Source organism: Phyllostomus hastatus, unplaced genomic scaffold (assembly GCF_019186645.2).
Source record: "Phyllostomus hastatus isolate PE091 unplaced genomic scaffold, TTU_PhHast_1.1 phas_contig_196, whole genome shotgun sequence".
NCBI classification, from domain to species: domain Eukaryota; kingdom Metazoa; phylum Chordata; class Mammalia; order Chiroptera; family Phyllostomidae; genus Phyllostomus; species Phyllostomus hastatus.
The window spans coordinates 2,309,137-2,334,634 of record NW_025333709.1 but is presented as its reverse complement, the minus strand read 5'-3'; the positions used below and the strand labels follow the sequence as shown (position 1 = coordinate 2,334,634).

General features: G+C 66.9%; 2 protein-coding genes across 2 annotated transcripts in view; one reads left to right on the top strand and one right to left on the bottom strand.

The window, feature by feature from the left end:
• Positions 1-25,498, top strand: part of SORCS2 (sortilin related VPS10 domain containing receptor 2) — a 213,349-nt gene that overhangs the window by 96,899 nt on the left and 90,952 nt on the right. The window contains exon 2 of the mRNA XM_045834049.1: positions 8,197-8,264. Coding sequence (XP_045690005.1) covers positions 8,197-8,264 — 68 coding nt within the window. The remainder of the gene's footprint in view (positions 1-8,196; positions 8,265-25,498) is intronic.
• PSAPL1 (prosaposin like 1) lies at positions 22,582-24,370 on the bottom strand. The gene has a single exon (XM_045834084.1). It carries the CDS (start codon positions 24,352-24,354, stop codon positions 22,804-22,806), a length of 1,551 nt encoding a protein of 516 aa, XP_045690040.1. The 5' UTR covers positions 24,355-24,370; the 3' UTR covers positions 22,582-22,803.

Below are 25,498 nucleotides of genomic sequence, written 5' to 3'. Positions count from 1 at the left end.
ACAGCCTGTGCGAAAGCTGTGAGAGCGGTCCCAGCCGGCGTGTGGCAGATGGGCTGCAAGTTCGTCCTCACGTGCCAGAGTCCTTCCACACCGTGCCCCCCCACCCCCCAACTCCTCTCCCAGTAGCTCACTTCACCTGTGGCTGGAAGGTCTGAGGCCCCAGCCCCAGGCCCGGGAGAGGTGGACACTGATGTTGCTGCTTTATTTGTGGCTTCTCACGATGGGTCGGCCGGCGGGCGCTCACCAAGCTGGACCACGACCTCCTATGCACACGACCCACTGGCCTGGCTCCCGGGCTCCGGGGACAGTCGTGCTGGTGCTGGGGGTCGTGCCCTGGGCCCGGGAAGAGGCCTCGGCCCCGAGGAGCTGTGGCTCCAGGTGGAGGCCGGCCTCACCCGCAGCGGGGTGTGGGCAGTGCCGACGCTGCCAGCCCCCGCCCACCCCCGAGCTCCCCGCTGGGCCTGGGGGGCTGCCTTGCCCAACTCTAGCCATCTCTGCCCCAGAAGCTCCCACGCTAACCCCAGGCTCAGGGGCCCTCTTGGGGTCCTCCTGACACAGAGGGACTTTGGGGGACCCCTTCTGGATGAGCTCTGTCTCCCCCCGGCTCCTCCCCGTGCCTTTCCCACCAGCAGGCCCTGGCGGTGCATGATGGTGGGCTCGGGTCGGGCAGGTCTGCGAATGGGTGCTGACTCGGACGCTCAATGGGACTGTGACCTCGACAGAGGCTACCTAGAATCCAGGCTGGATTTCTCAGTGACCCGTGACGTGGGGGCCATCACAGCATCCGCTGCCTCACGGGGTGGTTGTGATGCGGAAGTGGGACAAAGCCTTCACAGCCCTTAGTTTAGTGCAGAGGGCCCAGGAGATGTTGGTGGTGATTGTCACCGTCACCACTGCCCCGCCGTCACCACCATCACCACCACTGTCACTACCACCATCATCACCACCATCACCACCATTGTCACCACCACCACCATCACCACCATCATCACCACCATCACCGCCACCACCACCACCACCACTGTCACTACCATCGTCATCACCACCATCATCACCATCACCACTGTCACCATTACCACCATCACCACCGTCATTTGTAAAGCCTCCAGGCCTCGCCAGCAGGGGGCGCCCCTCGCGCGCCCCGTCTTGCCTGAGATCAGCCGAGTCCCTGCGGGGGCGGCTCTCTGCTCCCACGGGAATGTTCTGAGTTGTCTTCCGACTGGGAGGCGCACCTGTCTTCACGGTGACACTCTGTCCTTGTCTCGCACAGCGTGCTAAAAGCGACGTGACTGACGTTTCTCCCTGGCAGGACCCAGGGTCCCTGGGAGTCACGACTGCCGATGAGGCGTGTTCTCAGGCGGCGGCGGCCCCGCCAGGTGGGAGCGCCCTCTGCTGGTGTCCGCGCGGCAGGGCTCCCCGCTCCCGGGCCGTCTCCACCCCAGTCGGGGCCGCGGGCGAGGGAAGACCTCCCGGGAATCACGGCGCCCGCCCCTTCGAGGGTGGTTTCCACCTGGGTCCCTCCGCACTGCAGAGCGGAAGGCGGAGGCGCCGAGAGCGCGGACTTGGGCGCCTGCTCCCCTGTTGTGGGGGCTGCGGGTCCCCGGGTTCCTTAGAACGTGGGGGGACTCGGAGGCCCGGGTTGTTGGCTCCGTTTTACAGAGGGGACTCCCGAGGGTCAGGGCCCTTGCCCGGGGTCCCGGGGTCTGTGGGTGACAGAGCAGGGTTCCGCAGCACTCACCACGCCGCCTTCCCTTTCCGGGGCGAGGGGGCGAGGACGAGCCCGCCCCTCCCCCCGCCAAAGCCCGGTTCTGGCCTCGATCTTCCGTGCCCCTGGGGTCGCATCCTGTGGGCCTCCGTGGTGACTTAGGGACTCAGGGACAGGAGATGTAACGTTAGCTGTCACAGCAGAGGTGACGGGGTGTGGGGCCGGGCAGGCGGGGTCTCGCCGGCCGTGCTAGCAGCGGGGTGGGGGGAGACCTGGCTGCAGTGTGCGGACAGGGAAGGGGACCCCGGTGTCCCCGAGAGACCGGGGACAGCTGCCTTGGGCCAGGTGGGACAGGGCGGAGGCCCCCACTGAGGGAGCCAGCAGATCTGGGGGAGGGGTCAAGAGTGGATGGGCCTTGGGCTGGGGGAAGGTGGGGAGGGTGTCAGAGCAGACCTCGGCTTCTCGGGGGCCCCTGGGTGGGAGGGTGCAGCCTGAGTCAGGGGCCTGGACGAGGGCTGGGCTGGGGGCGTCGGGCGTCATCGGGCCTCCGTTTGGGGCGTGGGGTCGCTCACTCTCATGTTTGTCAGGCCCAGAACCGTGTGTTCAGAGGGTCCAGCAGCCCGCGGGACGGGACAGAGGCAGGCGGTGCCCCCGCGTGGCGTGGAGGGAGGCATGCACCCCCCACCCAGCAGCCCACTGGGGCTCCCGGGCGTCACTCGGACCCCTTTGTGCGGGCAGCCAGTGCCCGGGGGAGCCCCGAGTCTCTGCTGTTGGTCCGCTTACTGCCCGGGCTGCAGTGACGATGACCGATGACAGGAGGACCGCTGGGCAGGGACTCCCCAGGAGGGAAACTCGGTCACCCTCGTCACAGGGGGTCCAGTAAGTGCACAGCCGCCGCCGGTCTGCCCTACCTGGCAGGGACCCCAGTGCCACCACCGCCAGGGCCGCACCGTCCCCGCCCCCACCCCTGGCCGTCAGACACACGGGCCCAGTGGCTGGCGGCGTGGTTTGTCATCCACGGGGACAGGGAGTGGCTCTCTCTCTCTCCCTCGTGTTGTCGTTGTGGCGGTCATCAGCATGGACACACGCAAGCAGAGACATGGGGGCTCCTCCCAGCACCTGCACCCCGTGCTCCTGGGCTTCTTCTGTCCTCGTGTGGGCGCGGGAGGGAGGGAAGGCGGGAGCCTTCCTTCTGTTCTCTTCCTCCTCACTCGTTCCCCTCCCCTCCCCCCTGCCCTCCCCTCCCTTTCCCTCCCCTCCCCCTCCCCTCCCCTGCCCTACGGGTCTCTGGGACACCTCTCTGCTTCTCACCGCACACACCCGCAGCCTCTGTCCCCATCGGTGGGCTGCGTGCGCTCGGTGGTCTGTGCTTGTCCCCCTTCCACGAGATGTCCGCTCCTGACCTGTCCACTGCTGTGTTCTCAGCACCGCTCGGGGCTGGGTGGGCGGCCGGCCCTCGGGACGTGGTGCTGGGTGGAAGCTTCCTTCGCCCCCCGTTTGGGAGTTCTCTCGAGCACGTGCTGTGACCTGTCCGAGACGCCACAGCTGGGCAGCACCTGCCTGGCCGAGTCCTCCAACCCCCCTCACCGTTGAAGGAACGATCGGCGGCCCAGGTCGTTTGGAGACCAGGGAGAAGCTGGCTCACGTCCGTGGGCAGGTTTAGGGCCGAGCCTCCTTAAATAAATTGGGGGGAGTGGGGAAACAAAAAGAGACGATTTAAAAAGAACCTTCTCCCAGCATAATCCGGGCTCTGGTGCGAGAGCCGGCGGGGCCCACGCCGCCTGCTTCCCGGGCCGCCCGGGCCGGCTGGACTTCCAGCTTTGCCTCTGAGTGGCCCTGAGTCCGTGGCTCTGGGCTCCGGGAGCACTTGGGGGGGGATGGGGGAGCATCTTGAACACCCCGAACCCTTCTTTCTGCAAAGGCCTCACCGCCGTCCCTCTGCTGGTCCCAGCGGTGGGTCCCCGTGCACCGATGGGCATGGGGGCGTGCAGGGGGCCCTTCCTGACAGCTGGGGCCAGGCCTCTGGGGCAGGCTCCTGACTCAGCTTCAGGGGCCAGACCCGCTCACCCCCTGCCTGCACCCCTCCAAAGGCTGCCCCTTGGGGGATGCCCTTGGTTGTAAGGACGGGCCCAAACACGTCCCCCCCGTGGTTTAGGATATGTCACTCTCGGTCCCTGGAAGCAGCGTGTAAGAAAGAAATGGGCTGGCCGCACTCGAACCCCCTCTCTGGGCTGCGCGTTGCCTGTCTGTAGATTTGGGGTGATAGTAATCACAACGACAACGACGATGATGCAGGTCGTGCTGGGGTAGCGTGCGGGACCTCCGCACGCCGGTGCCCGCAGGTCCCCGCTGCATCGATTACGCCGAGCGGCCGCCCAGGACACTCAGGGGCACCCTCCTTCCTGATCACGCATCCACTCCCCGGGAAGGGCCTGGGGACACCGCGCCCGAGAGGGCACACGCCTCCCCCGGGGTTGCCAGGTTCTGAAATCCCGGGCTGGGAGCGGAGTCCGTGGCACCCCGGGAGGCCGAGAAACGTGGGCAGTTTTCCTTCCATTTGGATGAACGGGCCTGGCCCAGCACAGGCCCCGCCCCCACCCCGCCTCCAGGCCCCGCCCCGCCTCCAGGCCCCGCCCCCACCCCAGCCCCCCAGGCCCTGGCCCTGGGGCACCTGCTCTGGGCTGCAGGACCGCCTGGGCCGGGAGAAGGCCGTGGTCAGAGCACACACCAGTCCATCTGGGCTCTCACTGTTACAGCCCCTGATAATTAGTTGTGACGCGGCTGAGAACAGAATTAACTACTCCAGGAACACTGTTTAAAGTGAGGGTCCTAAGCCCTGGCTGGCGTAGCTCAGTGGATTGAGCGCGGGCTGCGAACCAAAGCATCGCAGGTTCGATTCCCAGTCAGGGCACAAGCCTGGGTTGTAGGCCATGGCCCCCAGCAACCGCACATTGATGTTTCTCTCTCTCTCTCTTTCTCCCTCCCCTCCCTCTCTAAAAAATAAAAATAAATAAAATCTTTAACAACAAAAAAATAAAATGAGGGTCCTTGACGGCTTGGCTAATTTTGTGTTGGAACATTACACACCAACACGATCAAAGCTTTTCGGGAGAGAAACGAGTTGGCCCGTGCCGCGGCTGCCCCCTCTCCGTGTGGGGCCGTGTGCAGGTGCGGTCGGGGGGGGGATTGCCGTCTCCTGCCCCCTCGGTTTCCACTCCAACCCCCACCCCCGAGCCCGGTAACCGTCCTCATGTCCGTCCTGGGTGATGTCACTCTGGGTGCCCTGACTGAATTTCCCGGTCCCTCTGGCTGCACCCCCGCCCCCACCACTTCCTTTCCTGCCCCCCTTCTGCCCAGCGAGTGCCCGTCTGTGCGCCCCGGGACTGTCGCTTCTGCTCCCCGTCCTCTGCCTTGTGCTGTCCTCCTCGCCCGCCCGCCCGCCCGCCGGGCACGGTCCCCAGCGCGTGCCGTCCCCTGGGTGGTCCCCCGCCTGGCACTGCTTCGGGCATCTCCCAAGGCGTCTCAGCCCTCAGAGGCCTGCCCGCCCCCCAGCCTCTGTCTGACTCAGGGCCTCCACTGGGTCTGGTGGTCCGGGGTCCAGGGTGTCCCCTGGTCTCTCGGCAGCATTTCTGCGGAGGGTCGTGGGGCTGCGCCTGCGGGGGCATCCACTGCACTTTCTGGCCCCACCCCAAGTGTGCATCGTGTGTCCTCGCCACGGGGGGCAGATGCCCACCAGACCCGGAGGCCCCGGAGGCCGCGTCCCGGCCCGCTGCCTGAGCCCGGCGTGCAGGACTGTCGCGCAGTATTTCCCGCCTGGGGCACAGCTCAAGTGGCTCCGCTCTGTCCCCCTTGAGAACCTCATGACACTGCCCTGGTTTCCATGGCAACGTCAGTTTCCCATGCCGGCTGCTCTTCAGAGGGACTATAAATGTGTCATCCCGTGTCCGGGTCGAGCACTCTGCCTTGCTCCGCCTGCGGGTGTCCGTGTCTCGGAAGGACTCTCTTCATCTGCCCCCTGACAGGGAGGATGGATGGAGTCGGGCCCTGGGCACGTGCGTCTCCCCGGGGCCAGGGACGGATGGCTGTGGGCCAGCGGGGTCCTGCCCCGTCGAAGGCCGGTGCTGGGGTCCCGGTTCCCTCTCCCCCCCTCGGGGCACCGTGGGCCGGAACTGTGGGTCTAGTGACTCGCAGCGGAACTGAACTGCCAGGTCCACTGCCTGCACGCCGACCCTGGGGACACGGGAGGCGGGGTGGGTGCTGTGAGCCGCTCTGGGTCCTAGTCCCGGGGCGCCCCTTCGCAGCCGCACGAGCAGCGGGGCGTCGGAGCCTCAGCCGGCCCTGTGGGGCTGTGGAAGGGCCTGGGTTGGAGTGGGGGACAATGGGAGGCCGACGGTGTTGCAGGAACCGTAAGCTGTGGCGCAGCGGAGGGAGCGGAGGGAAAGGCTAGGGGCGCGAGGGGGCGGGGCCTGGCGAGGCGAGCAGCTGTCCGGCGGCCTGATTGGACCCTCCTGCATCCGTGCGTGCGTGCGTGCACTCCCCCCAACCCTGCCGAGTGCTGCGGCAGGGGCGCGGGTAGGCACCCGCCGAGCTCTGGATGCGCCTGGGGTTCAGTCCGTCTGTGTGGCGGCTGTGAGTCCTGACCCATACGTCATTCTTGGTGTCGTTTGCTGGTCGTACGGGGGCTCTCGGAGGACTGGTGACAGACGGCCACCCCGCAATCAGAAATTGGAACCGTAAAACCTCCTACGGGAAGCTGGGTGGTCGGCCTGGTGGGACCCCGCCCGGTCACAGCGCGCGCCTGGGAGGGCGGTGGGGGAGGGGCGCTGCGCCCGCCAGCCCCGGGCAGCCCCGCCGCAGACTGGATCCCGGGGCCCACCGAGGCCTGGGAGTGCCCGTCAGCGAGTGTCTGTGTGGTGCTGGCCCCGTGAGTGTGCCGGGCCGGCCACGCTGGGTCCGTGGGCTGCCGGTGGGCCCCACACTGCTGTGTGAACGTGGGGTACACGGTTCAAGGGGCCCACTTTCTCCCACCCGCCTTCAGGGGCCTGAAGTTGCCAGTGCCACGTCAGGGGATGAGCTCCCCGACCCTGGAGGTATGCAAGCAGAGGGAGCCCTGGTGGCAGGTGGTCCATAAGGACGCTGGGGTGAGGATTTCATTCGTGATGGACGCTGAGCTTCCTTCCAGCTGTCACGCTGTGGCTCTGCGAACCCCCCTCCGGGAGCAGCGAGACTAGGAAATGTAAATCAGTAGGCGAGAGAGCCGCCTGTCTCCCGCCCGTCTGTCATCCTGCCTGCCGTCCTCCGTCTTCGGGGGACGTGGCTTCCCCAGGCCGCCGGGGGGCCTGCCGGGAGAGGACCGCTTTGTTCCCCGGCAAGCAGGGCCCGGCAGGCCTGCACCGCAGAGCGGGGGAGGTTTTTAATCATCTCTGCCTCTGAGACGCGCCCCGTCCCCCTGTGGGCCACGTCCCTCCTCACATCTCCGCGGCTTTAATCTCCAGCAAAAGGAAACTGGGGCAGCCCGGCCGGCGGCAGCTGTGCTGGGAGCGGAGAGAGCGCTGCTCCCCAACAGAGCCAGGCGCTGCGGTGGCCAGCGTGCTGACCCGAGATTAACCAGGCTAACGGCTGTGCCGGCAACCGGGGGGCTCCCGGGTCACCTGCCGGGGTTCCCATGGCAACGCGAGGGTTGGGAGCGGTTCCCAGGGACAGTGAGTGAAAGGAGGTTTGCTGTGCAGGAAAATGCAGTGTCTGGGGGAGTCCCTGGGGAGGGGGCCCCGTCTCCCCCGCCCCCGCAGGGGGGCCCTCGTGTCCTTGTTGCTCGTGCATTTGTTTTGAAGAACTCTGGGCTGCTTTCAAACACACGTATTTTCACGGACAAGCAGCCGACACAGCTTTGTTAGGCAGGGCCCAGCGTGGGGGGCGATGGTGTTAACAATGAAAACTGTGTGGTTTGCGAACCGGCTCCAGCTGTCTCGGCCTCCCCACCCACTGTCCTCGGCTCTGCCCTTGGCCACCGTTGCGGGGACCTGCGGACAGCTGCTCCGCCGGCCTGCTCTTGTCCTGGGGCGGCCCCAGCAGCCGCCCCCTGCTGGTGGCTGGCGTCAGGTTGCTCTCTAAGGAGCCTGTGTGACGGAGCCCTGCCCCGCCCCGCCCCAGCGCCCCGCCACCCTCTGGGTCACTGCCTGGGCAGGCCCTCCGTCGGCAGCTGGAGGTGGTCCCCAGCTGGGTTTGAACGACCCCCGGCGACGGGCAGCTCCTGGGTGGGCCTCCTAGGCCTGCAATGCACTGCCTGAGTCATTCATTCCCAAGAGCAGGAACGAGTTTTCGGGGTGCAAGCAAGCCCCACGTCTGAGCGCTGTGGGGCACGGTGGCGGCGGCCCCTGGGAGGGCCTAGGGAGACCCCAGACCCTGGGGGTGCGGGGGGCAATGTCATAGCGCCCCTCTTCGAGGACCTCGCACCCCACTGATTTCTGCCTTTCTCTCTGTTGCCGCCACAGGTAATCTTGATCCTGACCAAGTATTACCACGTGGAGTCGGAGAAGGTTCTGGAAAGCTCTCTGTGGCGGTAAGTCAGCCCCAGGGGCGTGTCTCCCGCGAGTCTCCCCAGGAGGGCGCAGCGCAGCCCTGGGGGGGATGGGCGGCCCTGCCACTCCGCTGTGGCTCTGAAACACAGACGGCGGACGCTGACTGCGCCCCCTCGTGGGCGCGGGAGAGCAGAGCGCTGCTGCGCGTTCTTGCCGGTGCGCTCCTGTCCCGCCCGGAGGAAGCGAACTGGCGTGAATTCCGGTCTGCACCGTTTCCTTGGCTCCCCCTCCGAACCGCAGGCGCGGCCCCCGGAGCCCACCGGCCCCGCGGACGGCCCATCGTCCAGGCCGCTGCCTTTCTTCCGGGCTCAGCCCAGGAGCTCGGGAAATAAATAACGCTCGTTGTCGTCGTGGACAGGGGAGATCTCTTTCCCTGTGAAACGTGAACTTGGTCCAAGCACGTCGGGCAGCCCTGTGATGTGTCGAATGGGGCGGGCGAGAAGGGGGTTCGAGAAATCATTGTGGGGATCGTCATCCTCAACAGTTACACGCACTCACCCGGGAGGGGGTGGAGGGCACCTAGCTCCCTGGGCTGTGGCCTCAGAGATGCCCTCCGGCGGGTCCCCGGCCCACCCGCCCCTCCCTCGTTCCCACACAACCATTTTGGTCTCCAGCACGCGTCTTCAAGTAATAATTAATTCGTTTTTCTATTTGAAATCCGTGTAAAAACCCACCCAAACCTGCCGGCCGGGACTCCTGGTTGCAGGCCTGTCACCGAGGGCTGAGTGATATCTGGTGGGGGAGGGGTGTGACTGCACTGGCCCTCGGGGAGGTGTCCCCGCGTGGCTCCGGGAGGTGGTGGAGATGGCACCTCAGCCGAGTCCTTCCTGTGCTGCCTGAGGAACGGCCACCTCGGGCCGGCCAGGGTGGTCGCCCAGGTGCTGGTGAGATGGAGGTCGGGGGCGGAGCCCCTCGGGCGGGCCAGAGTCCTCTCGCCCCGCACCCAGGCACCCGCCCCAGCCCCTTCCTCCTCCTCCTCGTCCTCCTCCTCCTCCTCCTCAGTGTGGGCTGGTCTGCCTGCTCCTCCAGTTCCCTCTCCAGCCTCGGGACAGAGCCACCGACAGACGGTTCCCTGCTGTGTCCACCGAGGAGAGGTGGGGGGCTGCTTTCAGGCCGCCCCTCGGCTCCAGCTCCGGGAAGGGCCACTGGTCGCTGGGACGAAGCAGAAGGCGGGGCGGGCCTTGTACTCCTGGTGCACAGTCTCCCCGCCGCTCTCGGTGGGTCCGTGTTCCAGGCGTGGTGTCGGGGGAGGCTCCCGGGAGGGCCGGGCCGGGAGGGGCCCCCTCTTGCTAGGTGGATGGTCCGAGGCTGGGTCCCCGAGGCTGCAGAGTGGACAGAGACACTTGAGTCTTGTCCCCCCACCCAGACAGGACCCCAAGCAACCCGTTTGGCCCCACTCCTGCGTCGGGGAGTCTGAAAGGCCGAGGTCTGCAGTGGCCGAGCCGTCCGGGAGGGCGGTTGGGCCCCCGAGGCATCTCAGCGCATGGCTGGCTGGAGGCAGGAAATGAGATCGGCTCACACGACGTCTGAATGAGGGGTGGTCCTTGCTGGGGTACCCTGTGCTGATACAACGGGGTTGGCTGTAGTCAGGGTTTGCTGCAGGCCCTCATGGGGGACTGGGGGCGGGGCTGACCCAGCCAGCCTCAGGGCCCCGGGACCGGACTCCTTGTTCAGAATTCTTCAGAAACAGGTTGGGGGTGCCTGACCCTATCCCTAACTCTAGGGGGGGCTCCTCCTGCCTCTGAGAGCTGCAGTCTCCTTACCCGAGAAACGGGGATAAACACCCCTGAGTGGGAGGCTGTGGAACCAGATCACCTCTGATGCACCCCCAGACCGCTGTGCCCCCAGAGTCTAATTTTTTGCCAGAGTTTGATCTCCCTCGTCCCTATTCAGCACTGTCTGTCCATGCAGACGTCCTGCTCCTTTGTTAAAAACATGTGCAGTCCTGGCTGGCGTAGCTCAGTGGATGGAGCTTGGGCTGCGAACCAAAGTGTCGCAGGTTCGATTCCCAGTCAGGGCACATGCCTCGGTTGTGGGCCACGGCCCCCAGCAACCGCACATTGATGTTTCTCTCTCTCTCTCTTTCTCCCTCCCTTGCCTCTCTAAAATAAATAAATAAATAAATAAAATCTTAAAAAACAAACAAACACAAAAAACACATGCAGAGGCACCAGTCGCTCTGGGAAGGGCTTCCCATCTCCCCACCGTCGGGCGCAGGGGTTCTCTTCGTGGATCTTTCCTCCGCGGCCACGTCTGCACAGCCGGACTCGGCGCGGAGGCCCACCCACTGCTTCCTCTGACGCATGTTGCGTCACGTCTGCGTCACGTCTGCGTCACCCTGGACTTGATCCGTTCTAACGCTCGGCCGGTGCGAATTCAGACACGGCCTTTGCCTTCTCGTTGGGCCGAGAAGCAGCTCACACCCACAGAGGCCTGCTCTCTCACCGACCTGGAGACCATGAGTCCCAGGTCAAGGTGTGTGCAGGTCAGCCCCCGAGGCTCTGGGGCGGGACCCCGCCTGCCCCTCCCAGCTCCTGGTGGCTCCCTCCGTGCCTTGTGGACCTGGGTCCCGGTCTCCATGTGCCCACGGCCTTCTCCTCTGTGTGTTCCCGATGAGGACACCTGTCCCTGGGTTTAGGGCTGCCCCCAGGAACTCAGGGTGGTCTCATCTCGGGGTCTCTAGCTTAGTCTCAGAGACCCCTTTTCCGAAGGAGGTTGTGGCACAGTGTCTGGGGTCAGGACGGGGACAGGTCGTGTTGGCCCCACTGTTCCGAGTACCACACACAGCACGTCTGCGACACCACCTGGGTCTGATTTCCCCAATGGCTCTGGCACCTGCCCCACCCGCCCCCTTACAGGGGCCCAGGGACTTGGGATGCACACCATGCCGTCTTGTCCTGCTTACTCCTCCTTGGGAGGTCCCCGTGGCGGGCACCTGTGATCCCCAAGCTCCCCGTCCCAGCCCAGGAAGGGGGTGCCGTGGGCAGAGCCAGATGCCACTGGGACAAGTGGATGAGGCTGTGGACACTTTCGGAGTCAGAGGGGTCTGCGCCGGCGCCCGCCTGCTCCGCGGAGAGCTGCGTGCATTTCAGAGAAGATAAATGGTGTCTGGGACACAGAAGCCCAGACCTCAGTGGTTCGTAACGCCCCGGGGCTCCCACACTCCCTGGCAGGGGGCATCGCAGGTTCCTCCCAGCGCTCAGGGCTCCCACTGCCAGGCCTGGGGGCAGGTGGGTGGGGGGCAACAGGAAACGAGGGGCTCCCGGGAGGTCCGACAGAGCAGGGGTCTGGGAGCGCCCTGAGCCAGAGAGACAGCTGATGGCGGCCCACCCGCCACGGGGCAGGGCCCGGGACTGTGTGGCCCCACACTGAGTGGACTGCAAAGGGCAGCCCGGCCCCACGGCCCTGCGGGCACTGTGTGGGCACCACCCACCCCCGGGGCGGCGTGGAAGCCTGTGCGTCTGCCGGTCCGACCTGGGTGGGGCTGTTGGCCGGGGGAGCCTCGGCAGCACCAGGGGTCGGGGCAGGTCCGGTGTTTGTTCTGAGCGACCCGCCCCATCCTCGGGGCGGGGCGGGGCGGTGGTTCCGTCCCTCTGCCCTCACTCGGTCAGGGCGTCCGTAAGGGACACCGAGGGCGCAGAATCCACACTAACCCATGCCGGGTGCCCGCGCGTCAGACACCCTCGCGATCCCCAGCTCATCCGTCTCAGCGTTTCCTCCCTCCCCGGCCGCCTGCGAAGTTACTTCGGGGTCACGTGATGCGTGACGGGCCTGGCCGAGGAGGGCGAGGGGGAGCAATAGGGGCGGGCGAAGCCAGAGAGGTGTAGGTCTGCCGCTGCTGCTCCAACGCGGGACCTGGCCGGCCCGGTGGCGCCCCCTGGCTGCGGTGGGCGCGAATTTCCTGACGTTCGGAGCCTCCGCCTCTTAGGGAGTAACAGCCACAGACTCTGGCGGGGCCCCACCCCTCCTCCCTCCTGCCACCCCGGCGCCCAGAAGTCACCCTGCCTCGAACTGGCGTCTGTGTTAAACACACAAGTGTGTGTGTCCACAATCAGCGTGTTCTGCTGTTGAGCACGCCTCAGAGATTGACATAAATGGCATCACGCTGCCTTTTGAAACTGGGTTTCTCCTCCCAGCGTGGCTGCAAGGGTTCGTCCCTGGTTGATTTACAGGCCCCTCCCGCTGCAGGAGCCTGCGGTGTACCCCCCCCCATTCCCAGGGACCATTCAGCGTGCCTCCCCCCGTCGCCTGTCTGCGGAGCAAGTCCTGCTCCAGGCCTGGGGATCGTCAGACTCCGAATGTCTGCACCCAGGTGCGGGCGGGAGTGCGCCTCAGTGTCGCCTTTACCCCCCCGCGCCTCCCCCTTCCTCCGGAGGACGAGCCTGCCTTCCTGCGATCGCCGGCTGTTCCGGTCTCCTCCCCGGGGACCTGCCTGATCGTGTCTCCTGCTTGTCTCCTTCTGTTGGGCTCTCTTTTTAAATCATTGTTTTGTTCGCCCTCACCTGAGGATATGTATATTTTTAATTGCTGTCGGAGAGCGGGTGGAGGAGGTGGGAGAAGACAGGGAGAGGTGTCAGTGTGGGAGAGGAACAGTGACTGGTTGCCTCCTGGGCGCTCCCTGACCGGGACTCAGCCCCGCAGCCTGGGTGCGACCCCTGGCCGGGGGTCAGCCCCACGGCCCCTCTGACTGTGGGTCAACGCTGCAGCCCACGAGCCACACCAGCCACACCGGCCGGGGCAGGTCGCGTGGTTGGTTCTTAAACCCCGCCTCTCTCACGAGAGTAGCCCAGTCCTCGCCGGGACCAGAGTGTCAGGGCGCGTCTGGGGCTCCCGCCACGTGCTGCCCGTTCTTCTTCCCCTGCACCTAAGGGAGTCTCAGAGCGTCTCAGCTCCCAGAACAGGGCGTCTGCAGGGCGGCGTGCCAGCTGCTCCCGTGGCACAGTGCTGGGCCACAGGCCGCACTCAGGCTCTGTGGCCGGCCAGCTCGGGTTCTCACCCTCTGGGTGCGGTGGCGCAGTGACACGGTGGCTCCAGACCGGGGGAGGGGGACTGCAGGCCGGCCCGTCCGAATCTTCTCTGGGACCCGAGCCTGCAGGCCAGAGGCCCCCAGATGTGCTGCTCTGCACAGGGCACCGGGCACCGGGCCCCAGGGCCAGCCCAGCCCCACAAGCGCGGTGATGGGTTCTGCTCATGTCCAGGGGGCTGGGCCTCCAGTGGGTCCAGCCCAGCACGAACCAAACGGGGGTGGGGGTGGAGGGGGGAACTCGTGAATGTGAGAGTTAACAGCGGCCACAGGGGTCAGAGGCGGTGCCTGTGAGCAGGTGTTCCTCGGTCCCAGACGGTTGGCGCCTGCGCTTAGGTGGAAGGAGGTGGACCGGCCTCATTGCGGGAGGACCTACCGCGTCTCTGACGTGCCGCAGACGCACCGACCCCTCCCGGGGAAGCTCGTGCGGGCGGCCTTTCCCGCCTCACCTGGTTTTTATCTTACTGTTGCCCTGCCGAGCGTTTCCGGGGGTGGGCGCCCCGTGGAGCTGGCGTTCGGGGTCTCCAGGGCGCCCCTGTTCAGACCGTGGTGTTTGCCTCAGGCTTGCTTCCGTCGCGGCTCTTCTCTCTGGTGTTCTAAAAAAATCCTTCCCCAAGAACGTGTGTGTATTGATTTTAGAGAGAGAAGGAGGGGGAGGAGGGAGAAGGAGAGAGAGAGACACTGATGTGAGAAACATGGATTGGCTGCCTTCTGTAGGCGCCTGGACCCTCAGGGATCGAACCTGCAACCCAGGTGTGTGCCCTGACCGGGAATCGAACTGGTGGCTTGGGTGCGTGGGGACGGCGCACCAGCCAGCGGAGCCTCCCAGGCAGGGCTCCTCTCTCGTTTTCGAACGCGGAATTCCAGCGGGAAGTGTCGAAGGCAGAGCCTGAGGCCTTTGGGTGGTGCAACCACAGCCCACGGGGGCCTCTGGAGGTTCGCTGATGAAGGGAAGCATCGAGGCCCTCTCTGCGGAGGCGGTGACAGCCAGGGGTGGGGACGTGCCCAGAGCTGAGCCCTGGCCACTGGGCAGTCGCACGCAGCAGGTCACAGGGTCAGGGCGAGCAGGGTCGCCGCGGGCAGACAAGGCCGCGTGCTCACAGCCCCAGTCTGCAGACGGGAAACTTGGAGAGCACTCCTCCGCCCCCCCCCAGCCCCCCGGTGGCCCAGAAAGGGGGGCCGCTGGAGACGGAGTCTCGGGCTGTCGTGCCGCCCCCACTGGGCTGGCGCAGGCCCTGGGCTCCCCTGCGGGTCTGTGCCCCAGACCTTGGGTCTCGGTTGCGTTTCTGGCTGGGGGACCCCCCCGGCCCCGCCCGCTCACTGAGCCTGACGCCGATTGCAGGCTGTCGTGAGGACGGCAGCAGACGGCGTGCGCCAAACGCCCGCACGCAGTAGGCGCCAGCCAGGGGCCGGCTGCCCCCCTCCGCCCACGCCTCCCAGGGTCCGTTTCCCCCCCAGCTGCCTCCTCCGCCCGCCCCCGGCAGCTGCCCTGTGTGTCTGCGCCGAGGTCACTGCGGAGAGCCGAGGCTGGTGCAAACGGGACTCCCAGCGGAGGGCGACTGGGAGAGGGGCTGACCTCAGGGCTGTCAGGGTGTGCGCCACTTAATAAATGACTCAGTTTGAACCAGCAGTGTGACGAGGTCAGGATCCGAGGCGTTGAGGTGCCAGTAAGATGCGTAGGGGCAAGATCTGGGCGGCTGAGGGGTCACAGGACGTTCCGGGATGCCCCCCAGGGTGCCCGGCCCTCCAGCCTCCCCTGCCGCCTGACTCCAATGCCTGCCCTTCATCGGGCCCTGGCTCCCTGGCCCGTGCTCTGGGGACCCCTTCCAGGCGGTGGTGCTGACTGTCTTCTCTGGCGGGGGACGTCCCCCCACACTCTCCCTCCCCTTGCCCTTCCCTCCCATCCACCCACCATCCATCCACCCACCCCTGCATCTGGGCTCTGGGGTTGAGTGCGCTATGGTAAATGACCCCGGGGCTCACAGTTCAGTAGGGGCACAGATAAGCAGACAGCCCAGGGCGATGGCATGTCATCTGACTGTGATGGGGCCGAGGTGGCCAGGGAAGCCGTGGACACCCCCACTCTGTCGAGTAGAGGACGTGGGAATCAGGGAAGACGTCCTGGAAGAAGCTCCATCTCTGGGCCCCAAGCACCACAGTGTTCCCCTGTTCCAGGGCAGCTCTCCCCCACCCCCCCACCCGCCCCCACCCTGTGCCTCCCACGTCTCCTCTGCCACAGAGGCTTCTCAGGTGCGCGCACCCTCTCCACTGGCAGCATTCATGCTGCCGGCCGGCCCAGTCCATGTGCAGCGGGCGCCCAGACCCTTCTTTACCTGCGGCTGCATGACGGGGCTGCCCCGCCGGCCTCGGCAGGTGATGGGAACATTCCTGCCCACTGTGTCCCGGCCCGGCCCAAGTCCAGGCTTCCCGAGTGGGACCTGCCTTTAGGGAGCCCACCCGCCTGGGCTCACGCGTGTGGCGTGCACCGTTGGTGGTTCCCTCCCTCCTCTCCCTGCAGCCTCCTCCCCCGGCCCCGCTCCTGCGGCCCGGAAGGCCGCCCCGGGCCCTGGGAGAGCTCTCTGGGCGAAGACGACAGCGTGCAATCGCGCGGGCTCCCAGCTCCTGGGATCTGCGCTGGCGGCGCATGCGCTAAGCAGAGCCTCCGTTCTGAGTTGAGCGGCCCCCGCCCCAGGTTTGCGGGGGCTCTGGTTTGCCTCGCAGCGACGCTGTCCGCCCAGCCCACACTCAGAACGTCCGAGGCGTGGCTTCCCGACCCTCCCAGTCCTCCCTCGGCCCTTCTCGGAGAGGGCAGGCAGCGGCGCAGCGGGGAGGGGCAGCCTGTGGGCTTCTGCCACGCTGCTCTGGCCCCTGGGCCGGCGTCTCGCCAAGGTCCGTCTCCTTGGATGCGATTCTCGGACACTCATCTCAGACGACCTGATGCTTGTGGCTCTGCCCCCACGTCCATCTGGGGAGGGACCACCCTGTGGGCCTCTGCACCCCTACCTCCGGGCCTTGGCAGCTGCATCCTCAGTGACCCCGCCCTGCTTCCCCTGTCCCCTGCCCACGCTGTGCTCAGGTGTCCCCTCCCCTGGGTCAGGCACCTGCTCTGGGCTGTCCCAGACCCTGCTTCTCCCTCCTGGGGCGGGGCTTCCTGTGCCTGCAGCGGCAGGGGCTCAGGAGCAGGCTGGGAGGGGGGGGCGCTGAGCGAGTGGAAGCCCACTGAGTAAGCACTGAGGCTGCCCTTCTACAGGGGCGCGTGGTAAGGGCGCCGCTCGCGTCCTCTACAGAAAACTCTTCCCCCCAAAAACAGCTTCTTAAAAAAGTTACAGTATTTACAAGATCCTCATAGACATTTTGGAAACTGTAAAATAAATGAAGTATAAAAACAGCTCTCCCTGTGAGCCCACTGTTACTGTTTGAGATGAATATTCTCGCCAGTTTTCCTAAGATGCAAATAGATTCAAGTTTTATACATTTTGAGTCCCACTGTAACACTGTGCAGGAAACGTTTCTCTACGCCCCTGCGTGTTTTCGGAGGCCCTATTTTTAGTGGCAGTGTCGCGCATGCTCCGCAGAGGGAGACATCGGATTCTCGCGTTCCGGTCCCGGCGTCCTGCCAGCCCCGCGGGGGAGGGGAAGGTGCGCGGGAAGCCGCGGCGAGCGTCGTTCCCACGCCTCTGACTGTGCTCCTAGGGTTGTACCGGGCGCGGGACGAAGTTCGGAACAGGGTGTAGGATGACCTCGACAGCGTGGACTTGCTTCCCGGCATGTGCGGTTGCAGGGTGCGCGGCGGAGGGTTCGCCTCGGAGACCGACATCCCTGGCGCCGGGGAGCAGAGACATTTAGTGGGAGGAGCTAAGATAAATGCGAGGGGACCTGCCTCCCTTCCTGGGCAGCTGCACCTCCAGCCAGGGGGCAGCTGGGGCAGCAAGGCAAGGGGGGGCTGCTGGCCTATAGGTCCCGTGACCGGATACACGTCCCTGACCTTGACCACCCCAAGCCTGAGTCGTTGACCAGCTGCTTCCTGACGCCCCGCGGTGTGCGGGGTGCTGTGTTTAGGCGTCGGAGATTCGGGGGAACGAGCACAGCCCGGGCGCCCGGCGTCCGGGATCGCCGCAGCCCTGGGAGGACGGAGAACCCAGGATGGCGCCCCCCAGGGTGTGTGCCGTGGGACACGACTGCGCCTTGGGGCCGTGGTGCCAGGCCTACCGCAGGGCATGCTGGGAAATGGGTTCTGAAGGATGAAGAGAAGCTCACCAGGCAGAGAGAGGTGGGTGGAGCCGGGGAAAGGAAGCGCCCAGGGTGTGGGGGACCCCGGGGTAAGCAGCCAGCTGGAGCGCGGGGCGCGCTCATTTTCTCTTGCTATGTAACAAGTCACCGTATACTCAGCGGCTTCACACAACGCAGGTTCATCATCACACACGGTCTGGGCGGCAGGAGTCTCACGTGGGTCTCACAGCCAGAATCAAGGGTGACTGGGTGGCCTCCCGTCCCTGGACTCCAGGGGAAAACCCTTCCCTTGCTTCTCCCCGCCTCCAACCCCACCCCCACCCCCACCCCCGACCTGCCCCATTCCCCGGCTCCCAGCCCACCCTGCACCTTCACAGCCCTGGGGGCTCACCCTCTCTGGCCCTTTCGCTTTCCCACTCTTTCTGTGGCCAGAGCCCGGAAGCTTCTCCCTCTCAAGGACCCTGCGGTCTCGAAGCTCTTAACTGAGTAACGTCAGCAAAGTCCCCCTTGCCCGTGAGGTAGCCTGCACCCAAGCTCCAGGCCGTAGGGCGCGACCACATTAGGGCCTGTTGCTGCGCTGACCACACAGGGCGTGAAGGCACCCAGGACAGTGGCCCTCCAGCCGTCTCCGTGTCTCTGGTCAAGGGCGGGGGCCTGACTGGGATACCAACACTGACCTAAGATATTAAGAGACAGTTTCAGATTATTGAATTCTGTAAACATTTCTTGAGCGTCGGAGCCCTTTGCTGGGCCTCAGAGCTGGCTGCGAAGGGGACCGACCTTGCCGGAGTTGGGAGGCGGAGGCGGTGGCCAGTGCCTAGTGCTGAGGAGCCCGCAGGGTTGGGTGAGTGGGCGTTTCGGAGGAGGCGGCGTCTGAACTGGGCTTTGAAGGATGAAGAGGAGTTTTCCAGGCTGACGGGCAGGGCAGAGGCGTTCTAGGCAGAGGAGACGTCGTGCGCAGAGACACGGAGGTGTGGGGAGCCTGGAGGGGCCCAGACCTGGGAGGTGTGGAGCGGTGACGTGCAAAGTGAGCAGAGGATGTGGGGCCCGGGCTGCTGAGTCGGAGGTGCCGGCCAGGCAGGCCTCCTGTGCGTGGCCGTGGGGCAGGGAGCAGTCACGTGGCTGCCGCATGCGGAGGGGCAGGGAGGATGCAGTCTCGGGTGGAGGGAGGCACGGTCAGGCAGCCGGCTGGGCAGAACGAGGGGGCAGGGGGCACTGGACCAGGAAGACCACAAAGCCCCCTCCCCCTGGCCCTCCTGGACCCTGTGGAGTGCAGAGCCCGGTTCCAGTGGTCCCCGGAGGGGCTGGGTCTGCGTGGGACCCGGAACACCTCGCACTCCCCCACTCCGATTCTGCACCCCCACACCTTTCCCTGCGGCCTCCCGCCCTTTGCACTGAAGCCCTGGGGGCTCGCTGCATTTCGGCAGAACTCCCTGGGTGGAAGACTCGTGAACAACTGTCTTTGTTTTCGGTTATGTAACGAGCCTCGCCTGAGTGTGCTCTGAAGGATGGAGCCGTGAACCTGTGCGCGGATGAGCAGGATCTGGTGGGCGTGCAGGTGGCAGAGTGGCGTGGGGCTGGGGGAGGCTCCTGGGGGTTAGCCGGTGCCAGGCAGTGGGCGAGTTGCCCCGAGCCCCGGTCCCCTGATCTGCAGAGGGGGGGCACTGCTGCGGGAGGGTCTTGGGAGAGTCTGCTCAGCGCGGGGCCAGGTGCATTGCCGGTTTGAGCGTGCTGTTGGTGCTGTTTTGTTTGGGGGGCCCTGGGGGCTGTTAGGGTGTGGGAGAGTGACAGGCTCCTAATGCTGCCCCCTGTCCCGGCTCAGCCATTGACGAGTGACCGTAGGTGGGTCACTAGCTGTTTCTGAGCCTGCGGCCTGAGCTCTGCCGGGGGGAGGTGGCGGTTATGGGTGGGGGCCACTTTTGGAGGTGCCCGCTCTTCCAGGGTGTGACCTTCGACCTCCGCTCCCTGTGTGGCCGCCCTCAGGCCGCTGCCAGGCCTGGAGGAGCCGGGGAGGGAGCAGCCCTCTCCAGTCTCAGGAGGCGTGGGCACCCGGCCAGCGCTGGGGGAGGGCGGGCGAGGCCCCGGGCGTGTGGGAAGGGTGAGAGGCAGCCGATAGATGTTTCTCTCTCACCTCAGTGTTTCTCTCCCTCTCTTTCTCCCTCCTTCCCCCGCCTCTAAAAACAAATAAATAAAATCCTTTAAAAGTCAGTTTAAAAAACGATAAAGTCAGTGTGTGAGGCCCTTGCTCCCTGTGGCTCCCTGCCCCCCTCTTCCTGTAGGGCCGGCTGGGCGCCGTGTCTCCCTGTGTGGGTGCAGGATGGCAGGAGGGCGCCACAGACCTGCCCTGCCCCTGACCTTGGCCCCGTGGGCTGAGGTGGGGCCCTGCGTGGGCGGAGCCCCCAGGGCTGCAGGCGACCCCTCCCTGGCCTCCTTCATTAGCTCACGTTCCAGATTCCTTGAAACCCGAACCACCTACAGCCGCCTCAGCCGAGGAGGGGCCTGTACTTGCCGTTTCGTCCGGTGCCCCCGACCCCTGCCCCTGGATAGCTGTGCAGTGACCGCCCTGCGTGGCTTTGGACAACGCACGCAGCCTCTCTCTGGGTCCACGGGCCGGGGACGTCTGAGCAGACAGCCCGTTGGGGGGCCCGTCCCCCTCCTCTGTGCCTGCAGTTGCCTGGTCTGGTCCCGCCGTGGGGAGGCCGGCCTGAGAGACTGGTTTGGGCGTGGCGAGACTTTCCCCTGGCACGACTCTCCCCATCCTGCAGGTGGCTCCCCGGGTCGCGGCCCCTCCCCACCGGAGCGTGACACCAGAGCCGTCACGGCCCCTTCTGGGCCGGGTGAGAACCAGGAAGGAATGTCCAGGGCCCCGAGCCACTGGGGGGTTGCTGGGAGGCCGTGGGGACACTGCATTCTGTCCAGCCGGACAGTCCTGTCCGCGGAAGTCCCAGGGTGGTGGCGCGGGGGCAGGCCTAGCCTCCCGGCCTGCTGGGTTCGGCGGGAGGAGGACCTTACACAGCCTTGTCACCCAGCTGTGCGCACCCACGAATTCTGGGGTCTTGCATGAGCAGCTCGGGGCTCGGGGCCTGGAGAAACTGGAGGGAGGGGTGTCCGAGAGCCACACCCTCCCAGGGCCACCGTGCTGGGCCGACAGGGTGCCGCCGGCCAGAATGGCCTCATTGTCATGGTGGCTGCGGAGGGCAAGCCGTCCTCCGGAGTCCAGCAGAGTCCTGGGGGCAGGGCCCAGCCGGGGCACGTGGGAAGCCCTCTGGAGGTGACCGGCGGCCACTGTCCCTGGACGACGACACAGGGGGAGCCCTGGCTGGGCTCACATGCCGTCAGCTGGTTCCCAGGCCTGGGGCGGCGTGGACAGAGGGAGGGGGCGTGGGGAGACCCACTGCCCACCACAGGTGGCTCGGGTTTGGGGCAGGTGGGCCAGCTCAGGATGGCGGGCGCCCGAGAGCATCTCAGCTCTGCGCGGATGGGTCACCTGTGAGACCTGGTGCCCCCTCCTGGCCTCCCACGGGCCAGCCGTGTACGACCCGTGGCACCCCGGGAAACCGCCCTGTCACGCAGCTGTCAGCAGGTGTCCCGCAGACGGGGCCGGAGGTGGGGCTGCAGCTCCATCCTGTCACAGAGGGGACGCGGCTGGCAGACGGACAGCCTCCGGGGCCAGTCCTGGGGACCGTGGCGGGGGCCCAGTCCACGGGTGTACAAGCCCGTCCACCCCTAGACACCTGTGCTTCGGGGTCCGACGCACAGCCGCCTGCCCGTGGCCCCAGGGGGCCTCCGGTTGGGGGCGGCCTGGTCGCCAGCCCTGTGCCGTGCTCACAGGGCCGACCGGTGGGCCCAGGCCAGCCCGCGTGCACGGCACCGCGGAATCCGGAGCTCAGGCTGGGCACACCTGTCTTTCTGGGGCAGCGGCCGGGGCCCGGGGTGTTTACCTAAGAGCTCAGGTGTGGCATCTTGGAAAACAGCACCCACTCAGGTCCCTGCCCACTCAGGCCGGGCACCTCTCCTCTCATTCCACAGGGCTCGCCTGAAGGCAGCTGCTAGGCCTCACCCGGCCAGGCCTCATGCTTGAGCACCTACTGTGTGCCAGCCCTGTGCCAGGCACGAGACACCGGGGGGTCGTGCCCTGCGCCATCCCCGGGGGCTCACGGTGTACCAGGGAGACGGATGACGTGAACCAGGTCGGGGGGGGGCTCCAGGGAAGGCTGCCCCAGGAGGGGACACCGGGCGAGGCAGAAAGGGGCCGGGTCGCTCGGCGTGGGGGGCCGCCTGCCCCCGAGAATGAGGACACGGCAGACAGCGCTGGGGACCCTCCGGTTTATTCCGCTCGTGCACAGCCACGCTCTTCCCGGGACCCCGAGCTGGTCCGCTGGCCCCGGCAGACTGGGGGGAGGGGGGGAGGCGAGTCTCTGGGAGAGAAGTCCTTGGGCGTCCCCTTGAAGTGTGTCCCCGTCCCCGTGAGACGGGTCTGCTCACACTTCCCTGCAGACCGGACAGCGGAGGCTCTGACAGTGAGAAGACGTGCTCAGCGCCAAAGGGCCTCACAGCGCAGAAGCCACTGCGGGCCCCCGGGTGCATGTCCTCCTTGTTTAGGGGCGGCGCCAGCTTTCCCTCTGCCCGTGACAGTTGGCAGAGGGGTGTCTGGGGGCCCCGGGGTGGGCAGAGGCCTGGGAAGGCCTGCTCTGAGCTCAGGCACCCCCGCGGGGTGTGGTCACGGCCCCAGCCCCCTCCCAGAAAGGCCCATAGACACCCACACCTGTCGCACCCCTTTGGGGCCGCCCCCGGGACCCTGGGTTGCGAAGCTTTGTCCTGAGCCAAGTGACGGTGGCTGTGGATGAGACCCAGTTGCACCCCCAGCTGTTGGCCAAGAGGGACCCCACCCAGGATGGCTGCCCTCTCCTGCCCTCCGCCCTGCCTGGCTCGCAGCCCAGCAGAGCACGGAAGGGCAGCAGAGGCCGCGATAGGCCCCCACCCGTCAGCACCGTCAGGGTGATGGAGGCTGGGGGCGGCGGGTGGGGGTGGGGCCATGCCTAGCCGTCGGTTCCAGTCCGGGGGGGCGGGGGGGGGGGACACTCACACGGGCAGAGCCGCACGGCGCCGCTGCCCAGATGGAGATCGGGGACTTCGGCGCTGGCAGGTGCCACACCCAGAACCTCAGTTCTCGTCTGTGACGTGGGAGTGGGAACAGCGCCCACCTCGGAGGGTCCCTGCGGGAGCCGAGGAGAGGAGGGCCCCCCGGGGGTCGCTGGCGGCCACGGTCACTCGTGCTCCCCGGTGTGGAAGGGCGCCACCTTCCACGTGTGGCGCTGGCAGTGCTCCACGGCGTTGCACATCTCGGCCGCGTCCTGGTTCGAGCACCAGAAGCTGGGACCCATGACGCACTGGTCGGTGCCCAGCAGCGGGGTCCTGGAGGCGTGGCAGGCGCCCACCTTCGTGCACAGGCTGAGGGGGTCCATCACCTCCCTGAGGGTCGAGAGGAGCACGGGCTCGTACTCGTCCACGAAGCGGCGGCACTGGATCATGTAGGGCAGCGGCAGGATGGTGCAGCCGCCCTTGAAGGCCTTCAGGATGTTGCGCTGGGTGGTCTTGCGCTCCAGGTTCCGGGTGGACACGCCCAGCAGCCTCTGGCACCCGTTGCAGAAGTGGCCCTGGTTCTCCGTGTCCAGCAGCAGGGGCAGGGTGGGTTTGGAGGCCTCGTGGATGGCCCGCGCCCGCCGCCGCTGGGGGCTGCAGAGCCGGATGGTCCTGCACACCTCCTCCGGGGGCACCTTGGTCACGAACTGCACCAGGGCGGGGCTGTAGGTGTCCACCATGGTGACGCACTGCTTCACGATGGACGTGGGCATCACCGAGCACACGCGCTCCAGGCCTCGGCGGATCAGGGCCTCCGTGCTGTCGGAGTCCAGCCACTGGTCCAGCTCCTGGACCACCTGCAGGCACACCTCGCAGGTCAGGCCGGCCTTCATCAGCAGCTGGTCCCTCTCCCTGGCGGACAGCGGCTCCAGGGAAGGGACCGAGTCCGCAGCGGGCCCCCGCACCTCCTCGCAGAAGCCCCCCCTCTCGCAGGTCTCCTCGGGCAGGACGAGCCTCAGCATGTGCTCAGCAGGGGCGAGGAAGTGAAGGATGTAGTTCTTGCACATGAGATCCAGGCCCGGCCCCAGGGGCTTGCACTGCTCCTGGGTGGTCACTTCTGCCAGGCTGGACATGTTGGACCCAACGGCGTCTTGGAGCCGGGCGACCATCTGGACGCAGTCCCGGCACACGGTGTCCTCAGGAGTCTGCAGGGGGTGGGGGCCGACGGGCCCGCCGGCCGTGAACGGGGCCACCACCTCGGATGTGTCCTCCTCGGAGGGTGACCCCGGGGTGGCCGGGACCCTCTGCAGCGGCTGGCAGAGGGTGAGCGCGGTGCACACCTGGGCCGGGGCGCGGCCCGGGTCCCCCCGCAGCATGTCCAGGATGGCCGGGCTGTGGACGTCCGTCATCTCCTTGCATTTGGCCGAGGAGTCCTGGCTGGGAAGCCACTCACAGGTCTTCGTCACCAGAGCCAGGACGTCCGTCTCTGTGGCATTGGGGTTCAGCCCGTTGCTGCCGGCGGCCACCACATCCAGGCACAGGTCACAGGACAGGGACCTGGCCGGGGGCTTGCCCCAGACGGCGCTCCGGCAGTGCCCCACGGCCCCGCACTCCGTCGCCGCCTGCAGGTCCTGACACCACACGGCAGCGCCCCGCGCGCACTCCCGGGCGCCCTGCACGGGGCTGGCCAGCGCGGCCCCCAGGAGGCTGGGCAGCAGAAGCAGCGCGGGGAGCATGCTGCTGGCTCAGTGGCTGGCGCTCCAATGCGCCCGGCACCCGGGCCGCTGCTATAAACCCGGGCGTTGCACGGGGGCCCGCCCTCCGGGCGCCTCCCACAGCCTGACTCACCCCACACAGGCCTCCTTGCGGGGCCCTCTGCCAGGCACCCCATTCACCCCTCCCCCGGGGTAAGCGCAGGCTGTCTGTCGAAGGAACCGGCCTGCACTGGAAGGGCACAGCTCAGAGCCCCTGTGCTGGGAGGCCCGCCCGCACCCCGCCCCCCCCCCGCCCCCCTGCCCCAGCCAGGCCACAGCAGCTCTGTCCTCATGGTTGGTGGGAGCTTGGTCCCCTCCCGGAGCGTGAGACCCGGGGGTTTCCGCCCCTCTGGGAGGCCCACAGAGCACTCCAGCCCATTCTGGCTCCAAGGTGCAGTGGCCTCGGCGTGCGCCCCGCTCCTGAAGCTGCTGTTCTCTGCATGCGCCCTTCGGCGGCGTGCTGGCCCTGGTGCCCGCCGGCCACGCTGTTCGGGGAGGTAGAGTCTCGGGGCTTCGTCCGTGAGAGCGCCCACCGGCCCCCCGGGACAAGCCGCGGACGTGAAAGCCCCTGGCCACGGGGGTTCCGGGGCCCAGGCGGGGTCTCGCCGAGGGAACCCGGCCGGGTCCGGGCTGGCCCTCCTCGGATCTGAGGACGCCGACCGGAAGTTCCCCTCCGCCGCAGGGCCCGCGTCAGTCCTGGGCCGTCGGTTTTTGTTTTTCCTCCTTAGTTTTCAGCAGAGTTCCCAGGCGAGAGGGTCAGTGCTGGGCAGAGGCACACGGGCGGGTCCCGTCTGAAACTTCCGGAGCCAGGCTGCCTGGGCCCGATTTCCACGTGGCTTGCTGCCCACGCTGGGCCCCACCAGGTCGGGGCGGGGCAGGGGCCTGACGGCAGGGGGCTGCCCTGGGGCCAGCTTTGCCCCTAGGTGGGCGCAAGCCCCTCACGTGGTGCCCCAGCCCAGAATCTGGGTCTCAGGGGGTGCAGGGTTGGCACCCAGCTCTGTGGGCCGGGCACCCAGGGCTGAGACGGCGGCCGCCCTGGGGGAGGACCGCGGACAGGGCTGCTCGCCTGCCCTCCCGCCGGGGTGTGGGGCTGGGGACGGCTCGTGGGAATCTGCTCAGCCCCTCA